This window comes from Dicentrarchus labrax, unplaced genomic scaffold (assembly GCF_905237075.1).
Source record: "Dicentrarchus labrax unplaced genomic scaffold, dlabrax2021, whole genome shotgun sequence".
Taxonomy (NCBI): Eukaryota; Metazoa; Chordata; class Actinopteri; family Moronidae; genus Dicentrarchus; species Dicentrarchus labrax.
Window position 1 is genome coordinate 12,164,697 of NW_026136702.1, and position 19,551 is coordinate 12,184,247.

The following is a 19,551-nucleotide window of genomic DNA, read 5'->3' on the forward strand; positions in this document are numbered from 1 at the left end:
GACAGTCAGTCACAGTAATCTACCAAGAAACAGAAGTAATGTGCCCACTAATGGCAGGGAAGAAACTAGATAGCTGAGCAGCTAACAAACATGGATATAAACAATGATGTTTTCAAAATACTACATAAAATTGGCTTTTAGTACACACATGCAGTTTGAATGTAAACAAGATGTATGTAAGCTTCACAGGGTACCTTTAACCTTTTTCATATTACAGTCTTATGAACATGATTAAAATGTACTGAGACAAGAAACACGATCAGTCTCAGGAACAAATTTTAGCTTCAACCTTTAAGAATGTAAAATGAAGTAGTCTGCAGCTCCTGAAAGGAGTCTGATGCTGTTGTTTTTTTCTGTGACTATCCGACTAATGAAAAATGGGTCGACTAAGACTCTTCTCATCAGCTACTGGTTTACTTGACTATTAGGGGGCAGCCCTAAATATAGCGTAGTATATCTCAAAAATATTTCACTGCAATGTGGTTAAAAAACATACTGTATTAAAAAAATGACCTTAGTTTTTGGCTCTGTAGTGCAGTGTGTAGCTGAGAGTGTCCTGCTGCTGATGGAGCTCTGTTAGAGGAGATATGAGTTCTGCCACAGGCTCCGCATGGTTAGGCGGTCCAGACAGGCTGTGAGCTTGGAGGCACACTATTACCCCCTGATTCATAGGTGTTGTAAGTGATGCCGACACAAACCGAGGCCCAGATGAAATAGAAATCAATCATTGCGTTTAACACACACATTCTATATATATATATATATATACACACATAGACACACAAAATTGTCTAGCGCCTTTGAATGAATGAAAGTCCCGTCTGTTGGAGCAATAACCGAAAATAGAGTCAACCTTCAAGGTATAGCTGAACAGATGGCGGTTGGTCGTTCTAAGCTGCAAGAACGTCACAAGAACAACGTCATATTGAGGAATGTTACAGTAGCATTTAGTGCAAGCGTGACAGACTACTTACTCCAATGAAGGCCTTATTTTGTAATATGTGGAACATTGAATGTATCGGATTTCTGATGTCTAAATGCTTTAGGACCTTGTTTGGGCATTTTTAAGGGTGCTTCTCTCGAATACTCCACATGTATATTCATCTGGTAACACCCATACACATGCATGTTGGGCTTTTGTTCAATATGGTGGAAATTAGCCTTAGGTGATTGTGCCACTGCTATAGTATGATAAAGGCAGATGTCATTCGAGCATGTTGTGTTTTTTATTCCACCTACTTTCTGATAGGATAAAATGGTATGTAACCCCCTCTGGAAAAATATTGTAGGTTAAAGTCTGGAATACATCTTGGTTATTTACGTTACTGTATCTTCTCATTCTGCAGATAGTAGTATGCAAACTGTGATTTCTGTCCTTGGTGCAATAACCACTGCTTTTAAATTCCAGAAATCACATTGGATTGCATTTGTCTGGTTTATTAAATTGACCAATTTGAAACATTTTACTTTAAGTCAGATCTCTTTTGCATAGAAAACAAGAATGTGAGCCTGTGTGTATCACCATAGTAACAAGCCATTTCTAGATTGATAAAAGTATATATATATATAAAATGTCTGTGTGTGTGTGTGTGTGTGTGGTTTCTCCCTACACAGTCATTTGTTCAATTTGCACTCCTCCATCTACATTAAAGTAATTATGTTGTCTCTTATTTGTTTGTCTGAGGCCATAAATCTTTCTAATGTCCGGTTTCCGTGGTGATTACAGGGGCAATTATCTGTGTTTGCAGTCGAATACAGTTGAAGCAAAGATCAGCAGAAGGGGCAACAAGCATTTTGTCAGATGCGGAGAACCTGATTGACACCTGCTTACCTTGTTCACTGTGAATTATTAGGCTTCACAGACAGGAGCAGATGTGCTAGTTGGGTGCAAATTCCATGTGGTATCAGCCATTTCTCTGGGTTTCTAAGAGTAATGGAGAGCGCAAAGAAAATTATGATATTGATTTTTGAGGTCTTAAACTGCTGTGGTGCCATTTATTGCTCAGCCACGTAGTGAACTAAGTGAAACCTGCAGTTAGTGTTATTTGGTTTGTTCTCCTGACTGTTAAAGCCCCTAAAGCTTTCAGCTGCCAAACAACTGTCTAAAGGGAATAGAGATGCAGTCATACATTAGCTCATCTTCTCTGCTCTTTAGCTAACCTTTTTACACAAATGTTCCGATGAAAAATGTTCATTTCTTTTATTATATAGCCTACATTTTAAGCATGCCCTCATTTAAGCCACTGGCCGTCTATTATCTGCTGACATTAAGATGATAAAACTCAAAGACGTTACAGATGACAAGTGCTGACCTTTCAATCTCCCACAATTCACTGCATCGTCTATTTTTATCCCGGACCACTGGGGCTTGAAATGTTGTATCAATGGAAGAGGTGCAGTACAGCATTATGAATCAACAAGACACTACATTCAAGTTTTTTCTTTATCATTCTCCCTCCAGACGTGGGGAAGTAACATTATTGTGGATGTGTCTTTATTCTGTCCTCTTTTGTTTGAGCAGAGGGACGTGAAAGAAGGTGCGTCTTAGACAGCATTGGCTGCCAGGCTTACATTACGCTTTTTCATATTACTGTCTTATTGGTTCGGTTCGCTAGCTGAGGAGACGTCACAATTGAGATAAAAAGCTTACTTGGACTGCAGCCATTTTGAGGAATAAGTTCCTGTCCTGTTGTGAGGATGTGTCTGCTGTCCAGTGGAGTTGCAGAGAGATGTAAACCCTTTGGCTTGTCTTCCTGTTTGCCGGCATTGTGGATGTCATCTATTTAGTTCAGTGTCCACAAATCGTCTAATCCTACTCTGGCCTGCAGAGCTCAATAGGCCCGGCAGAGAGGGGCAGCACAAGGCTAATGTGATTCTGGAGATGGACAACATTTTCAATGACACTGATAGCTTTGGTATCCTCAGTGAGACCAAAGATCAAACTGTGATGTTGTATTTTTCAGTTGTTGGATAGTTTGCCTCATTCTTCTAGTTTCTTGGTGTACAATGGTGAAAGAAGTGCTCTTCTAAAAATTAACATAAACCTCAGCACATAAGAACGTTTCATAGCTTCTGAATAACTCAACATTTCATTGTCATTTCTCTAAAATGGATTTACTCTTTGGCCAATGTGTTCAGCAACCGCTACGCCACATGTGCAGATTTGCTCTGCATGAACAGAATCACATTAGAGTGGTGATATGAAAAGTGTGTTGATTCTGGTGATATGTATGGGTGCCTTCCTGAGCAGATTGCATTCTACGCTGTACCTGTGTAATCCCTAAATCAAACACATTGCAGCCTAGGTAAGCCCTTAACCTCTGTATCAACAGATTTTGGCCCACCGAGTCCAATAATATTATATCCGGATGCTCCTCTTTTGCACTTTAATCTCTTTGTTTTGCGGTAATGTATTCGGAAACACAAGTTATGAGTTTCACAGATATAAAATATCTGATCATAATAACTGTAATAGTGGGGATTTCTCTGTTGCAGATATACATCACTGAAGTCACATTACCCTGTACCATTTAGCCCCCTTAGTTCTATATGGTTCAGTAGGCATGACCTATACACAGAAATAACAGCTTTCCCCCCACATGGTGGTCAGATTCAGCCTTGCACCTGCGTATGTGCGCATGTGCATTAGTATGTGAAGAGGCACCTTTTTCTTCCTCCCTCTTCCTTTTTTGCTGTGACCCAGTGTAGGTCTGTAACCCAGGGACACAGGGTAACTGTACCGGCATTAAAATAGCAAACAGGAGGAACAGAGCATGTTATGAGATTCACTAGTTTCACGTCTCCCTGGGTTATACTATAAATAGCCTCTCACACTGGAATAGAGTTTTCCCCAGCGATGCGGACGAAAGCCAGAGGAACAGCTGCGCTTAAGCCAAGTCCTGTTAGATCAGCGCAGTCACATGGGCATGTTTCTGTCTCTCTCTCCTGTCTTTTCTTCCTGTCTTGCTCTCCGTCTCTGGTCCCACACTCTCACTTCCCATTTTTCTTGTTGCTAATCTGTCCTGCTGTCTGTCTTTTACCTAGTTGTTTATCTCGCTGTCTTGCAGTATCTTTGTCTCTCTGTCACTGTCTTCCCCCTCTCTGTCTGTCTGTCCTGTGTTTCCTGTCTCTCTTGATGTCTTGTAATTTGTGTCTCTCTGTCATTATCTCTGCCTCCCTTGCTTTATTGTTCTGTCATTCTATCTTCTTTCCTCCCTCTGACTTTTTGGTTGAGTGGGTGTCCTTCTTTGTCCCTCATAGTCTCTGTCTCTTTGTCCCTGTCCTGTATTCTCACTCTGTCAGTCCCTCTCTTTGCCTTTTTTTTCCCTGTGTCATGTTTTGATCTGTCTTTTCTTTTTCTCATTATTACCAGGCCTCCCCTGTGTACTCTGTTAATTGGTACAATCCTAATATTAACAGTGTTCATCTGTCTTGTTATAAAAAGATTTCTTAAAGAAGGAAGATGAACTACATACATTTTTAAAATAGAAATTTTAGCACACATTACATCAACAGTTTTCATATGAATGACTCTATAGTGTCTATAATATTGTTAAAGAATAGAATGAAACCTAAAATCTTGTCAATGCTGTATGGCATTGCCTATATCACATTTTTATTTTTAACAGCAGGTATTTAATAGTACAGCAAACACTCCTTGGGCAGCTACTTTGTGAGAAACACGAGAAAAGAGCAACTAGTGCTTCTGTTTACAACAAAACCAAACGAATGCATGTTATTTTAACGAAGAAGTCCATCAATAGTGATTGTAACCATGATCTAATTTCATGTTGTGCAGTTTGCAACAGCAGGACACGGTAAAGTTGTTTACCTCGCTGAGGAGTTTGACGTGTTCAGTCTGTTGCCTGTAACTCTTCATCTTCATCATTTTTGTTTGATTACTCCCTGCAATATTTAAAACTGATCAACTGACAAACAATGCTGAAAATGGCCGTTATTTGGTTTTGTAGAAACATTTTTGATGAACAATTGTTGTTGGTGCTAATCTTAGTGACAAATACATACACACAACCCAATACATGGGATTAAATCTGACCTGTGGCCCTTTGCTGCGTATCATCCCCCAGGCTCTCCAGCTTTCCTGTCCATCTCGAGCTGTCGTATCAAATAAAGGCAAAAAGACCCAAAAAAGGGGTTTGATTTTATGAAAATATTAGGGATTGTAACTTTAAATACAAAAACACAAAACATAAAAAAATAAAAATAAATAAAAACTTAATGCTGACAGTGTGTTGGAGTCCAATGCATTCTATGGCATGACTTCATTCTTCTATGTATACTTTGACATGTATATATCTAAAAATGTTTGTTATAAATACATTTATAGAGTCCTGCTACTCCCTCTCCTCCTCTCTGTCTTTGCTTGTCTCCCTCTCAGTTTGACATCACAGGTGTGTATATATAGCCAGCAGATGGATTCTCCCATGACAGGCTGCTTCAGTGGCTCTCTCTCCCTCGGCTTAGGCCCACCGTCGGCCACTCAAATGAACTAGAAGCAATTCCTTGTTTACATTGTCTCTTCTGATCTGCCCAACCATCAGTTTATGACTGCATCCATTATTCATGTGTTTCCCTCCACCACACACATGCTCACATGCACACAGTAAAACATCACTGCTGCTGAATGTGTTCTCATAGCCTCCATGTTCAGGTGTGTACCAGTGAGAGCTGCTATTCCCAGATCATTCATGTAGGTCTACAAACATCATCTGAAAACTAATGCAAAAATAATAAAATCAAAATCGTATTTATATTTTGAACAACCCATGTCTAACTATGTTAGTCTATGTTATTTGTCTTTAATAAAAAAACAAAAACTAATTCATGAAGACGTTTGATGTTGACGCAGCACTAGCAAACCTCAGTCAGTTAGCAGTATTTACCACAAAGTTGCTGCGGCAGGACTTATGTCGGAAGGCATTTATGGCATACCTGAAAACAAACTTAGTAGGAACAGTAGCAAGAACAGCTAGAAACAGGCAGTGCTACTGTGAGACATGACTTGCGTGACATACAGTAGTTCTAGTGGGATGTGGTGTGTTCCCACTGTGGTATATGTGTGTGGAGTGTGAGGTTGGTGGGGCCCTCTGGCTAAGAAGTAACTTCTGAGCACAGACTAGCACATACTATGCCACCACAACATGCCTGAAATGCTATCGAGCAGGCAGACAGCCAATCAGAGTGAAACCTTAGACATCCCTGTGCATGGTGACCCGCATGCACACACACTTTGCTAAGTATTTGGAGCATGTGACAGGCGGGACGCATGCTGACTACATAGTCGAGGGAGTACTGAAGAAGTATGGACAGGGTGGTTGGTGGTTGGGAGTTTAAGAGAAGACAAAATCAATCAGCTTGCTTATTTGGTTAGATATATATAGTTAAGTATTTCGTGATTTGAAATATTCCAAAATTTCAGAAGGTCAGTCAGCTTCCAGTAATGGTAGCTGTCATTTATAATCAGGTACTGATTTAGTGTGACTTTCAAGACAAAACTAAATGCCTCAAATCGCACTCATGATGGGTACTGTAAAAGTTTGTGAGTCTCCTAACACTAAGCTATTTAATGAGTATATGAAGTATAAGTAACTGAATTATCCACTGCAGTACTGAGAGGCCCAACGGCAGGAGCAGATAATGATCTTATGACTAAGTCAGGCTTTTTTAGGGCCAGTTTATTGGCATTGTTATGGGGTTGGAATCAAATTAGGAAAATGGCAGCTGTGTCCATGCCATATCATTATGAAATGTAATCCAATTTGACCACACAATCCTCTTGAAATGGACAGAGCACTCTCTTGGGCTCATCTGTAATAGCACTGCTCTTTAGCACTGCAGAAAAACTCAAGTTGCAGTCTGGTTTGTTTTTGTGTTTTGCATGTGGGCACACATACAATATTGGTCACCCCAGTGGTTGCTCGGTCTTTGGTTGCATCTCTTTATTGTCCCTAACTGTCCCTGGAACGGAATGTGTTGGGTGTAACAACAAAAAACAAACTTGCTGTGAATGCAAATCTTTTTTTATTTACGTCATCATCTTTGGATGTTATGGGGTCATCCAAACCAAAATGTTGCAGTACTGGAAACCAAATTTCACTTTGTTGACATAGCACATAATCTGTTTTGATGGCTACTTGTCGGCTGTCACTGTGAGGAGGGACATTGTAAAGGGCTGCATGTATACCCTGCAGTAATACGAGCCTGACTCTTTGGAAAGGAGCAATGGGCCGCCATCAAGAGGGTTGAAAGTTATTGCAATTCCAGGGATTCTCAGTGGACGCCATTTGCTGGGCCTAACCCCATGGTTTTATGAGGCAGAGTGTGACACACACAAAACTTTACTCTGTGTCTTTGGGCATGTGTGTGTAATGCATAAACATTTTGGAATTTGATGCCTCAGAGGCTGTAAAACACAGTGAAATCTACTCATTCCCCATTTCTACCAGAAGGATAGTAAAGCTGAGTGCCTGCTTGTGTCAAATCAGGAGTGAATGGCTGGAGAGGAACAGCTGCATGCAGTGACTGTGCCAAGGAAAGCATGTCAATGAACTGCCATGCAACTGTGCTCACTCAGTCGGACACAAGAAGGAACATTCAAAGGCCTGCATGAGAGCAAGAGTCTTAGTCTCTCTACCCGGAGGAACAATTAACTTAAAGAGCCATATGTGCAATCGGCAAGGGTGACTACACATACATTCTGTCATTATCTAACACACATGCACTGAAACGTATTCAGACACACATATTTAACATATAGCAGATGGATGCCATAATGGCGTGATGGCTGTATTTGCAGTTCTGTTTTTTTTTTTTTTTTTGCCCTCAGAGGTTGTAGCTTGTCATGAATGTGGATATCTTGCGCCCGGGACACATTCTACCTCTACCTGCTGGTGACCTTGCTGAACTGCATTTAAAAAAAAATGTCTGTGACATATTCTACAGATGATAGATGTAGACATTGAAACTGTAGTGACACACTGAATCTCTATATGACGCCGGGCTCCTCACATGGACTTTTTAAGTGCTCTAACCTGTTAACATGGATGCTGTCTGTGACATAACAAGGATATTGTTTTGCACCATGTGCTGATAGAGAATTTTTTATTCAACACACTTTGGTTTTCCTAGGGGTCTTGATGCCTGCCCATGTTTTTTTTTTTTTTTTGCTGTTCCTCACTTTTAAATGTCATTTTAAGTTTGTGCCTTTTAATTCTCCCCTAGTTTCTCCTCATCCCTAAAGCAGGCCATGTTCCCTTTTTTTTATATTTAATATGCTCCATTTCAGATTATTATTTTTTCTTTCAGGAGGCTCAGAAGGTGAACAACCCCGCCAACAATCAGGCAGCAGACAGACCAAAGGGTGCTGATGAGAAGACGGAAGAGGTCCCAGCCAGCGAGGTGGGATGGATGACTTCAGTCAAAGACTGGGCCGGTGTGATGATCTCCGCTCAGACACTCACTGGCAGAGTCCTGGTAGGTTTTCCTTGGATACAAATGTCTCAATTCCCAAATTCAAACTCAATTCCATCAGCACTTTTTTGACACTAATCATTTGCTCAACCCACAATTTATAAGTGCTTTAGTTTGGTCTTTCAGCAGGCAAGCAGATTGCAACTGGTTTTCACACCCAAGTTGGCTTCCAGATTAATCCACTGTATAATCCACTGCCATGTACACATTTACTCACCTGTTTCATACAGGTCCCACTGGAGACATACTGTAGTGCAATTAATTTGATCCCCACAGATGTTAGCGGATACTCAGTCCTCGCTGAATCTCAGTTGGCTATTTGGCTGGCACTGTCCAGCCTCCTTTCTGCTGCAATAGCCTATGTGTGGCACGCTGTAACTCTCTGCTGTGCCTCAGCCAGCTGAACCGATGAGAGTGTGTGTGTGTATTTGTGTAGGTGGGTGTGCGCACACATGCTTGTGTGTGTGTCAGGGGGAGATTTATTTGTCAAGTACGAGAGGTAGCATATGTGGTGTTTGTGCAGTAGGTAAGAGGCTGTCACTGTGGCTTTTCTCTTGGTATGAATTACAGTCCCTCTCCCTTGCTGACCCTCCTTACTTTAGCTTCATCCCTCACTCTGCCCCCAGCACTCGATAACTCTTTGCCAAAATCCTGGTATATCTGCAATGTTATCTCCTCTGTACTGTGCTGCTTCATTATTAAAATTAAAAACTGCCTTTCTATCAGCAGTATTTCTCATGTTCTCCTCTGAATTTAGCAAGATGTCTGCCACTTAGCTCCACTGAACGGCAGACAGTTAGCTATGAGGATCGTGCTGCCTATAACTGCTACCCTGGCTTGATTGTGAAAAGACTTCACAATGTCTCGTTAGAGCTAGGGCCCATTCAAGGTAAACCTCATTATTTCCATGCTGGATAAAATGCACTAGAGTGAAATGACCCTGACATTATCTTTTCTGTCAGTTTTGGTGACTTTCTCATTGCAGTACCATATTGAGGGTGTCTGTATCAGCTGCTCTTTAACAGCAACTTTTTACTTTTATAACAGACATTAGGGGGTGGTTTGCGCAAGAAGATGCATAGAGTGTTCTTACGGTGTGTGTATATTTGTACATTGCGTAAGTGTACCTGTCACCTTTGTAGATAAAAAAAATTTAAATCTTTTTTTATCTATTCTTAACAGTAGTGTAGCTTTCCTTTCACACCTTAACTTGCAACAGAGCATCAACATTGCTATGTCTGTCTTGCACATCAACTGTGCATCTGTAGACTGAATGAAGCAGCAGTGGGAGTCAGGAGTGAGATGCATCCAAACTAAAATACTAACACTGTCATTGTTAATGTTTGCTGGAATGTGACAGTTTCTTCACGCCTGGTGAGAGTAGCCGGGAGTTGAGAAGGATTCAGGCCTTTCATGGTGAAGAAGATGAAGAATCCTGAAGGGAGCTGTCAATTTACTAAATGAGCCTCTCTTTCATCACTTCCCCACTCACACAGCTCCGCTGGCATGGGCACAGCTCCCTCTTGCTTTCATCTTCTGCTCTGACTGAGCGCTTCCAATCTGCCCTGTATGTATGTATGCATGTGTGTGCGTGAGAGCGTGAGAGCGAGAGAGAGAGAGGGAGAGAGAGAGAGAGAGAGAGAGAGAGAGAGAGAGCACGCAAAGAAACCTAGAGACAGACACACCAACAGAGAGACAGACAGGCAGATGGAGAGTAAAACAGCGTGTTTGTGAGAGTTGGTGAGAAATAAGCCACTGGTTGCTTTAAAGGGGTTTCTAGGCATAGAGATTTCCCGGTGTATCACCTACTGTGATTTGTGCTACTTCTGGTGGGACTGATAATTCTGCTCAGCAGGCTATGTTTGCTTACGTGCTCAGTCTAATGATATGCAGCACAATATGTACTGATGAGGAGTGCTCCATGTAGGTGAATGAGTATCTCCTCACGTGGGTGGAATGCGTACATTTGTGAATGCATATTTGCTCGCATTTCTCCATATATATAGTACATGCATGAAAGCTTGTGTATTTAAGTAAGCTTGCATGTATGTATATGTGTGTGTGTGTGTGTGTTTGTATGTGTGGGTGAGTGATTTTATGGGACTCTTGCTCTCCCATCGGTGCTTCACTGCAGATCAAAATTGCGGTGAGTATCCGTGTACACAGAACCTGGCTAGTAACCATAGCAACTGCTGTGTAGTGGCGCTCAGTCATCTGACATTAGGGGGGTGTCTGCCTGGGCAGAGCAGAGCAGAAATAACACACACACACACACACATACACACACACACACACAGGTGGGATTAAAGCTTGATGCAGCCTCCATTCTATCCAGGTAGAATATCCAAAGCCAAAGCAGATTGAGACAGATAGCCGCTGGTAGGCAGCCCTCCATGCCCGTTCATTTGTTTGCCTTGATGACTTCACTGCTAGTGAAAGATCAAATATACCCCCAGGCTTATTGAATTACCAGACAAATCTAAATCCACCCATGGCAGCAGCTTGGCCCAGGAGTCCCCCATATTGTTTCCCCATGCTGGGCTGAATTACTGGCATGCGAAGAACAAGGCCTGTTTTGTTATTGGTGCCTAATGTGACTTTGCCAAACTACTTTGCTCTGATGAGAAAGGAATTAAATGCATTCATATCCACCTACGCTGCACAAGCATTACGACCAGACATGTGCTGCATGAGAATCATTCTGGTCCTGTTTTAAAGAAGTCCCATTGCACTGAGACATAGGCTGCAAAGGCAGAAAGCTATTATGGCTCATGGCATTGCTCAGACCATGTAATAACAATAAATAAAGAGCAGCAGGTGCACACAGGCGGTTGTGTGCATGTGTGTAAGTGAGAATTTATGTGTACATATTGTGCCATATGTGGGGCTGATAATAGGTTGTTTCCCCAGAATGGTCATATGTCAAAGTCCCCTGTCTTTGTGTGATCACAGCCTCTGTCATCTACATGCATGAGCCCTTACCAACCCCCATCACACACACACAGCCATATCTCTAGTTTCGATTAGACTCCATGTCACCTTATGTGCCTTATAAAATACCTGGGGAAATGATTGATGCTAGCATGAGCCAATGTTACTCATCTGTGTGGGTTGTGTGCTTTTTGTAACACCCATCACCTTTACAATATCAGCTTGTCAAATATTAATCATTCACACACAATTTGCCTCCAGTGTAGTTTTCAGTTGACAGTAACCTCAGGGTCAAACGATAAAACATGATGGGAAATTAACTTAAACATAATAGAACACAATCCACTGCTGGTAATGCACTCACACAAAATGAGAAGGATAAAAAAAGCAATTTTCTAACAATTTTAAAATATTTTGGAAGAACTGTTTGGAAATTGATTGGGAGATGAAAAAGTCGGCTGTGGGGACTTATGCAGAGCAGGAAGCAACTAAGCGACTAAGTGCCAGCTGCAGCTTAAGGAGGAAGTATCTCTCTTAGCCCCACGAGACAGCTGTCGACACAAAGGCACTGCATGTGGAATATAGGTGAAAGGCAGAGAACCTCTGGTCCGACAGTGGATGGCTCATCAGTCTCTTGACAACCGTATCACCCCAGTTGCTTTGTAGAAAGACCTCATTAAGCGCTCAAGGGCACAATGTCCGAGGAAATGACTAGTTGGACTGCCGGAAATATGAGTTGGCTGAATTATTTTGCTGCATTACCACAGAGTCCCATCCAATTGATTCCTGCATTACTGCAACATTAACAACGTATGTAATCCCATAATGTCCAACAAAAACAGCGAGGATTATAACCTTTGAATGTAGATATTTGTCCTATCTATCTGTGCAGTAGATTTGCACGGCATGATGGGTCCAGAAGGTCAGCCCTGCCATCTTTCTTAATGGGATCTTGGGTGGCAACCAGGGACCATCTGTTCACATGGCCCGCTCCCTAAACCCTATGGTCATCCCTCTGCCTACCCATCCACCCACACACACACTGCGTGGCACTCTGCATATTGACCCCTGTCAGCTGCAAATACAACACATCTGTCTCTCTCTGCAGTACAGTGACGGCACATGAATTCTAACTGCAATTGTAACAAATCCAGCCCACTTTATTTAAAAAAAAAAAAAAAAAAAAAAAAGCAGTAGAGCCTTTGACATGAAGCACACACAGGCTTCCTCCATTTGTAAACTTACACCTGTGATTGCCCCTCTCTTATTTCATTATCTCCAATTAGCTTATGTGAGAACATTTACTTACAGTGTGTGTGTGTGTGTGTGTGTGTGTGTGTGTGTGTGTGTGTGTGTGTGTGTGTGTGTGTGTGTGTGTGTGTTGTTAAGAAACAAGGTGAGATTGTGCAAAGTATGTAAGGACACTGTGGGCACATTCCACTGTTTCCATGTGTCCTGAAACATCCTGTTGTGGAGAAAATAAGTGTGAATGTGCTCTCTCGCACCCACTGTGATTGCCTTCCTGCCTGCCCCGGAGAACAGCTGTCATTCACGGTGTTCTACTTTTCAGTACTTTTCATGTTAGTGCAGCATGTGTTCACCCCTATATATACATACATTTTTGTACTGGCAGTCCTTTGGGCTTGCATAAGCAGATTTGTGTTTTTTTTTACAGCAGCCATTGGGTACTGCCAGAGTCTGTTTGCATCCCTGAGACTAACCATCAACGTATGTGCGTGCGTCTGATGTGTGTTTGCCTCAGTAGATACAGTATATTTCTCCGTGCTGTGTGTGTATGTGCTTGCACAAGTGGGTTGTTCTCATGTGCATGAATGTGTAAATGCATGTCTCTGTGTGTCTGTTTGGGCTGGCTAATTACGCTTTCCTGTTGAGTGTGTGGAACTAATTTATTGCTGTCTGTAAACTCCTCAGCAGGGATACAGCTGTCAACACAGCACCATCTCCTGCATCGCACTCCACCCTGACAATAGCCTATTCCCTTGCACAAAAGTAACAGGCAACATATGTCTCTTCATATACATTCAGTAGGATAAGGTATATTGCATGATTGCGAAGAGTGATGATTTTACTACACAATATTTTAGCCACCCAGAGGCTAAATGAGGAATCTGTACAACAAACACATCCACCCACTCACATACCAGCACATATGCAAGTTCAACTTGAACTAGGACTGGGTACTATATGTCTGAAATCATTATCACAATACTAATAAAATAAAATATGAATAATCCAATCAAACTGATGTTCAAAACAGTGAACTGTGTCAGTATCTAATTTTGTTAATTTAAACAGTTTCAAATTGTTTTCAGTTCAAATCAAATTGTCATGATATGATTGTATGATTCTTCTATTGAATTATTGTCCACCCTGGACACAGATACACACACATACATGCACACAAACACGCTCAGTTCCAATAGCATCTGTCAAAAGTAACTGTCTAAGAAAGCGTCTGTCATGTTGATGTGAGAAATAAACAATCAATAGCTGCAGAGACCATCTCTCCAGGAATCGTCACACGCTTCGCAACCCAATTTCTCTTTAAATTAATAGCAGTGGACACAGATAAATCTATCAATTTTTCACCTCTCTGTTCAGCATTCGGTGACATGACACTTTGCTCCAGCAGTGTGCTCCTCCATAATGAAACTCAATTTCTGAGCCAGTTTGCTCCTGTTCCCTGAACTCAAACTTGGTGCCCTCTGAAACCTCCTGTCTCCTTCCCTCCCTCCCATTTTTCCCAGTTGTTGATTTTAGCTAACCACGCAGGTTATTCATGTTGTCTTTTGCCATAATTTATCAGTTCAGTCGATGGCAATCCAATTGGCATCGACTTAAATCCTCTGAACCTTGATGAATGGCTGTTTATGCTGGAGGGACCACAGGGGACAAGCACTGCAGCAGAGAGAGTGAGATGGAGGGAGCAGAAGGAGAGAGAGATGGGTGTGGTGCCAGCTCAAGTCTCTTATACACATGGCTTCACATGTAGGAATACAATAATTAACAACAACAAGTAGGGCCCTTTGAGGATAAGGGATTAACAAAACATTTATTGTAATTAGGCTAAATAATTTCTTTCAAATCATGAAATAAAGATATTCAGTCAGAATGGCAACAGAGGTTAGTTACTGTGAGTGAGGGTGTGGCCCTCAATATAAATATTTCTTGGCAATGATTTAGTCGGTAGCCGGTCGGTCCACCACACTGGTCCAGACTTAAAAATCTCCACTACTGGATGGATTGCTTTGATAGTTAATACGGACTTTCATGGTCCCCAGAAGATTGATTCTAATAACTTTGGTGATCCTCTGTGTCAGCAGGTCAATTTATTTACAATACTTCAGCTCATGACCGAAAAGTACCTGAAAAACTAATAACTTTCCCATCAGCCTTGTGTTTAGTGCTAATTAGCAAATGTTATCATGCTAAACTAAAATGGTGAACATGTCAAACATAATATTTGCTAATAATATCAAAGCAACACTGTCTTTTTCTTCTTTGCAGTATGTGTCAAGCTATAAAAGGTTAAGAGGTTGTGTTAATTTGAGCTTAATTCTCATGGTTAGAGCAAAGTATAAAAACACTTATGTGTTTAAGACTACGAGTATTTTGTAGATGTCATATCGTAACTATGTCAAGTATACCAAATATGTATGTATGTTCAAGTATGGACCATTTTATGTAATGATAACTGTTTGTTTATATGATTTTATTGGTTTCAGTCATTGATTTAGTGCTACATGTCATTGGATTTAGTTGCAGTTCCGAATGTATTAGCATACCACAGCCACAGGTCAGCTGTGTGAAGGCAGACCTGCTGGCTTGGTTTTTCTGGGCCGCCGCCACATAAGAAACATAAGTCGTGCACTGAGCATTGGAGGAGTTTAGTGGGAGGAGGAGAGGGAAAGCAGGATGTCATGGGAGGAAAGAAAAGCAACAGGGAGCCCTGCCATCATGCCGCATCGTTTCAGCTGGTAGAAATTCATACGCTGCGTTCACACTTAGCAAGCAGACATAGTGCTGCACATCTGAGCATGCATATATAAATACAGGCACAGTGTACTGGATTATATTATCCAGAAAACATTCCATTTCAAATTCTGTCAAGAATAGAAGAAGGGTGCTGAGTGTGTGAAACAACTAGAGTTACAGCTAGAGTTCCTGAGAAGTAAGATAAACTGGAAAAGGTGGATTCAAATAATTGAATTTGAAATATGTACCAGGGCAAAAATAGTAACAGATAACACCATGGTGTAGTTATAGTTGTTGAATTTCTTCCTTTGTTTCATTTAAATGATCAGCATTAAATTTCCAGCACACTAGAAGAGTTACAACTCTGAAATGTTTGATCTCACTTTGTCCTCATAAATGATTTTCCCTGCAGCCCCTCTTAAGGCCCTTCATAACTCTGTTCTGCAGGATGACTTATCCTTTCTTGTTCCATTAACCCATCAATTTGCCACCTCGGCCTCTATTGCTAAAGAGGCAATGACCTATGCCCATCTTCTTTTGCTGCAGCCCCTGTGCCCTTTGTCTGTCCCACCCTCCCTCAAACTCCCTCCCGAATAGGTCAAGAGAGCAGACGCAGGAGTGATGTTTCACTTAGCTGGCTACCCAACCTTCTCCTTATTAGATCAAAGTCACCTGTGACTTACAAGGCAATGTGAGACACTGTGGCGACAGTACGTGTTCATTTGTTTCCCTTAGTCTGGGCCCGGAGAAGACTTAGCACATTCATTCTAAAAATATTCACAAATCAAATCATGCCCTGTTATTGAAATGTATGAAGTAAAACACGTGTGTTGTATTTCATAATTTGCTTCACAAAGCTATTGTTTGTAAGAACTGCTTTGGTGGTGTTGCCCTTTGAGTGTGTCAAAGGAAATCCAAAATCACTTAACTAATTACAACAAATATATTATAAATTTCAAACAAGTAGTGCATGCTATTAGATAATTAAAATATTGCCTTCCTTGAGCCACAGCAAGTGACTGCCGTAATGATATTCTGTTAACTTTTTTAGTATATGATTATTTATGCTCTGCTGAATCCTCAGGCCGAGGAGTGACAGGATAGTCAGAAATGAGATTACATTTAGAGTCACAAGTGCAGGAGACTGCAGGCTAGAGACAGACAGACAGATTGACAGATAGGCACACAGTCACAGAGCAAACAGTCGACAGGCAAATAGGCAAACGGACAGGCAGAAAAGTGCTTGCAGACAGAGAGAGACCTGAGCAGGCAGTCGCAGAGGATGCAGACATTTTCATGTTTGTCATTTGGAGCCCCCTGTCACCTCCAAGACAGCGCTCTCCCTGTCTCATCTTTGTCATGGCTGCCTGGTATGGTCGTGGAAAGGAGTGCTGAGTGACTCAGTGCCTCTGGGATGACGCACACCTAATGGATCAGAACTTGCAGCATCACATTGATCCAACCGCATCTAACACCGCTGTCACCACCAGGAACATTTCTTCAAAGCTTTCCAAAAATAGGATTAGGGACAAGATTAGCAAAGAATGAGAATTCCTTTGGTTGCAATACTGCTGATTAAACAAGTGTTTTCTTTTATTTTCCCACTAGCGCAGAAGTGCATCATTGTGGAGCGAAAAGAAGGATCACCACCTGATTTCAGGAGGTCCTTATTCTTCAATAACTGCTAACAAAATGCTGTCTGTCTGTGGCTTGTAAACTGCCTACCAGTGCAAGTTTACATTGTGTGTCAGTGACCTTACCTTCTCATCTGTCAGTCAAATTTGTTCATTGGCTCATATATATTTCATTCTTCAAGGCGAAAAGAGCATTTCTGACATATGCCCCAAGACCTTTATTTCCCCATGACATGATTTTGACTGCAAAAAGGGAAGACTATTTGTGATTTCAGTCAGAGTTTTCTGAGTACAAGCAAAAGATAAATCAGTATCAGATACTAAATGATGGTAAACTGACCTGGAGGTTCCTGGAGGAAGAAACTGAATATCTCACAGCTCCATACTGTAGGTGTTGCTCTCTAACTCACTTTCTGCTCTGAACTCCCTGGAGCGGGCTACGCATTAAGAGAATTTCCCAGAGGGGATTGATGAAGTATCAGATTATTAACATTAAATATTTTTTTAGTGCAGGCTTTATATGCTGCATGTCAATTGCTCTCTGATGCAGGAACTGCCTCCTCTTCTCAGTCTGTTTCACCATCTATACATCAGCAGGTCTGAGTCACACAGAGAGAGGTAGTGTGGGAGTGAAAGGATCATTGGAGATGGGGCTGACTGCATCCCTACCTCTGCTTTATAGGGTGGACAGGTTATTATTGCAGCAACATCAGTGGTGGGAGATAGATATGGTTCTACTCCTCCTAAAGCTGACCTAAGAGCCAACAAAAAGCAACTGTCACATAATGTTTTATATTGACAGGAAACACCTCCCTTCTGTGCTTTTGCAGAGCCTCAGAAGGTGAATGATTGAGTGCCAGCTTTCTGTGTATAGGCATTACTGTATTATATGCTGCGTATTTCAATCTTTTTTGACCGTCCTGTGACTCCTGTGACAGGATCAGACCCGGTCGTAGATATGGTCTCGGGTTCGTTCTGAATATGCTGTTGTCACTCGTGTCATGTTTGCGCTTCTAATTGCTTATCAGAGGAGTCAGCACCATGGGGACCATCTGCTAAGCCAGGTTTCAGATCCGTTTACCCCCACTGGGATTCTGTTTCCTGGGAAGGGACAACCACACAGTGTCCCTAAAACACATCACCTCCACCAGCCCGCCGCTCACTGCTCACAGTTTCCATGAGATCATTAGGGGACAATCGCAGGTGATGTAAGAGGCACAAGGAGGAAGCGAGGGAGAGAGGTTATTGTATGAGAGGACAGGTGAAAGTGAGATGTAGCGAGAAATGGACCAGGAAAAAATAAGAGCAAGAGGAAAATTTATGTTTTAGAATTGATCGGTTTATAGATTTTTACAGTTTTTAGTGGCTAAAATGCATATTTGCAGCTGTTATTTTCAAGTGATTTGGTTTCTGGATGCCAAATATTTTTTTATACATTTCTTTGTCAGACAAATTTTCTTATAAGGTTTTGCTTGTGTGTAAATCAGAGAAGTGGAGACATTTTTTGGCTTTGTTACTGAGGCTGTCTCATATTAGAAGCCATGGCAAGGTGCTAATTAAATGGTTTGTAGGTCTGTCTCTGCCTCCGGCCCTAAATTGCATCAGTATTGACTTCAAAGCCTCAATGCATCAAAGAAGGACCAGAAGCAGTACGACTTTGCTCCCTTCCTTCTCCCTCTCCTCTCCTCTGTCACCAGAGGAGTCAGTGAAGTCCTATTTTCTCATCAGCACATCATCCTGCATGCAAGGACACAGCTGCATTTGACCACATGCATAAAAGTATGTGCTTGCAGGAGTAATGTGTAGGCTACCGAATGTAGGCTATATGAGTGCATGTGTGTTCGTTTCGATTATTATTGGATATGAACTTGGCTGTTCTTAAAAGTTGGGGTCAGGCACAATAAACATTAAGGTAAGGGACAAATTATCCTTCAGGTTAAATCAATACCAATGAATAAAAAATGGCTTGACTGGTAAACAGCTGCAACCTCTACCACACGTTAGCTCATGAAGCTCTTAAATCAAATAAATAATTTCTGCACTGCAACATATTCATTTTTTGTCCGTTTCTACCCTTTACTTTAGCGTCTTTTGAAATAATCCCATTGATAGAGTGCCTGTAAATCAGAAGCCGGGGAGAGCTCCATCATGGGGCTACTTAGATGATGGAGGAAGGAAAGCATAAAACTCACTCTGACAGAGGGGCTAAAGGGCCAGACCATCATAGTCTCTGAAGACTGAATGATGTCTTGGTTTTGTGATCCCCTTTTATTACTTTGCTGCAGCTGTATGTGTCTCTCTGGCACATTGCATTCACAGTTATTCCCACAAGTGGCACATCACCGTGGCAACATCACATCTCTTATTCACAGGAATAAGCTTTGTGCCCTCTGTCTGTCTCTGTTTTTGTTTCTCTCTCTCCACAATCCCTGTGTGCTTCCATTCTTCATATCCACTTTTTCAATGAGGTTGAAGGGCCAGTTCACTCAAATTATAGATT

At 41.6% G+C, this 19,551-nt stretch overlaps 1 protein-coding gene and 1 long non-coding RNA gene across 25 annotated transcripts in view; one reads left to right on the forward strand and one right to left on the reverse strand.

The window, feature by feature from the left end:
* The window catches only part of kcnma1a (potassium large conductance calcium-activated channel, subfamily M, alpha member 1a), a 134,934-nt gene that overhangs the window by 26,785 nt on the left and 88,598 nt on the right, over positions 1-19,551 (forward strand). For 23 of the 24 annotated variants that reach the window (XM_051379808.1, XM_051379718.1, XM_051379727.1 and 20 more), the window contains exon 2: positions 8,326-8,493. In XM_051379808.1, coding sequence (XP_051235768.1) covers positions 8,326-8,493 — 168 coding nt within the window. The remainder of the gene's footprint in view (positions 1-8,325; positions 8,494-19,551) is intronic. The other variant, XM_051379687.1, reaches the window with a different exon arrangement.
* On the reverse strand, positions 14,706-17,579 carry LOC127351867 (uncharacterized). Its single transcript, XR_007880988.1, has 3 exons — positions 17,392-17,579; positions 17,178-17,294; positions 14,706-16,923 (listed from the first exon to the last, which is right to left on the reverse strand). It is a non-coding gene; the product is annotated as an uncharacterized LOC127351867 (long non-coding RNA).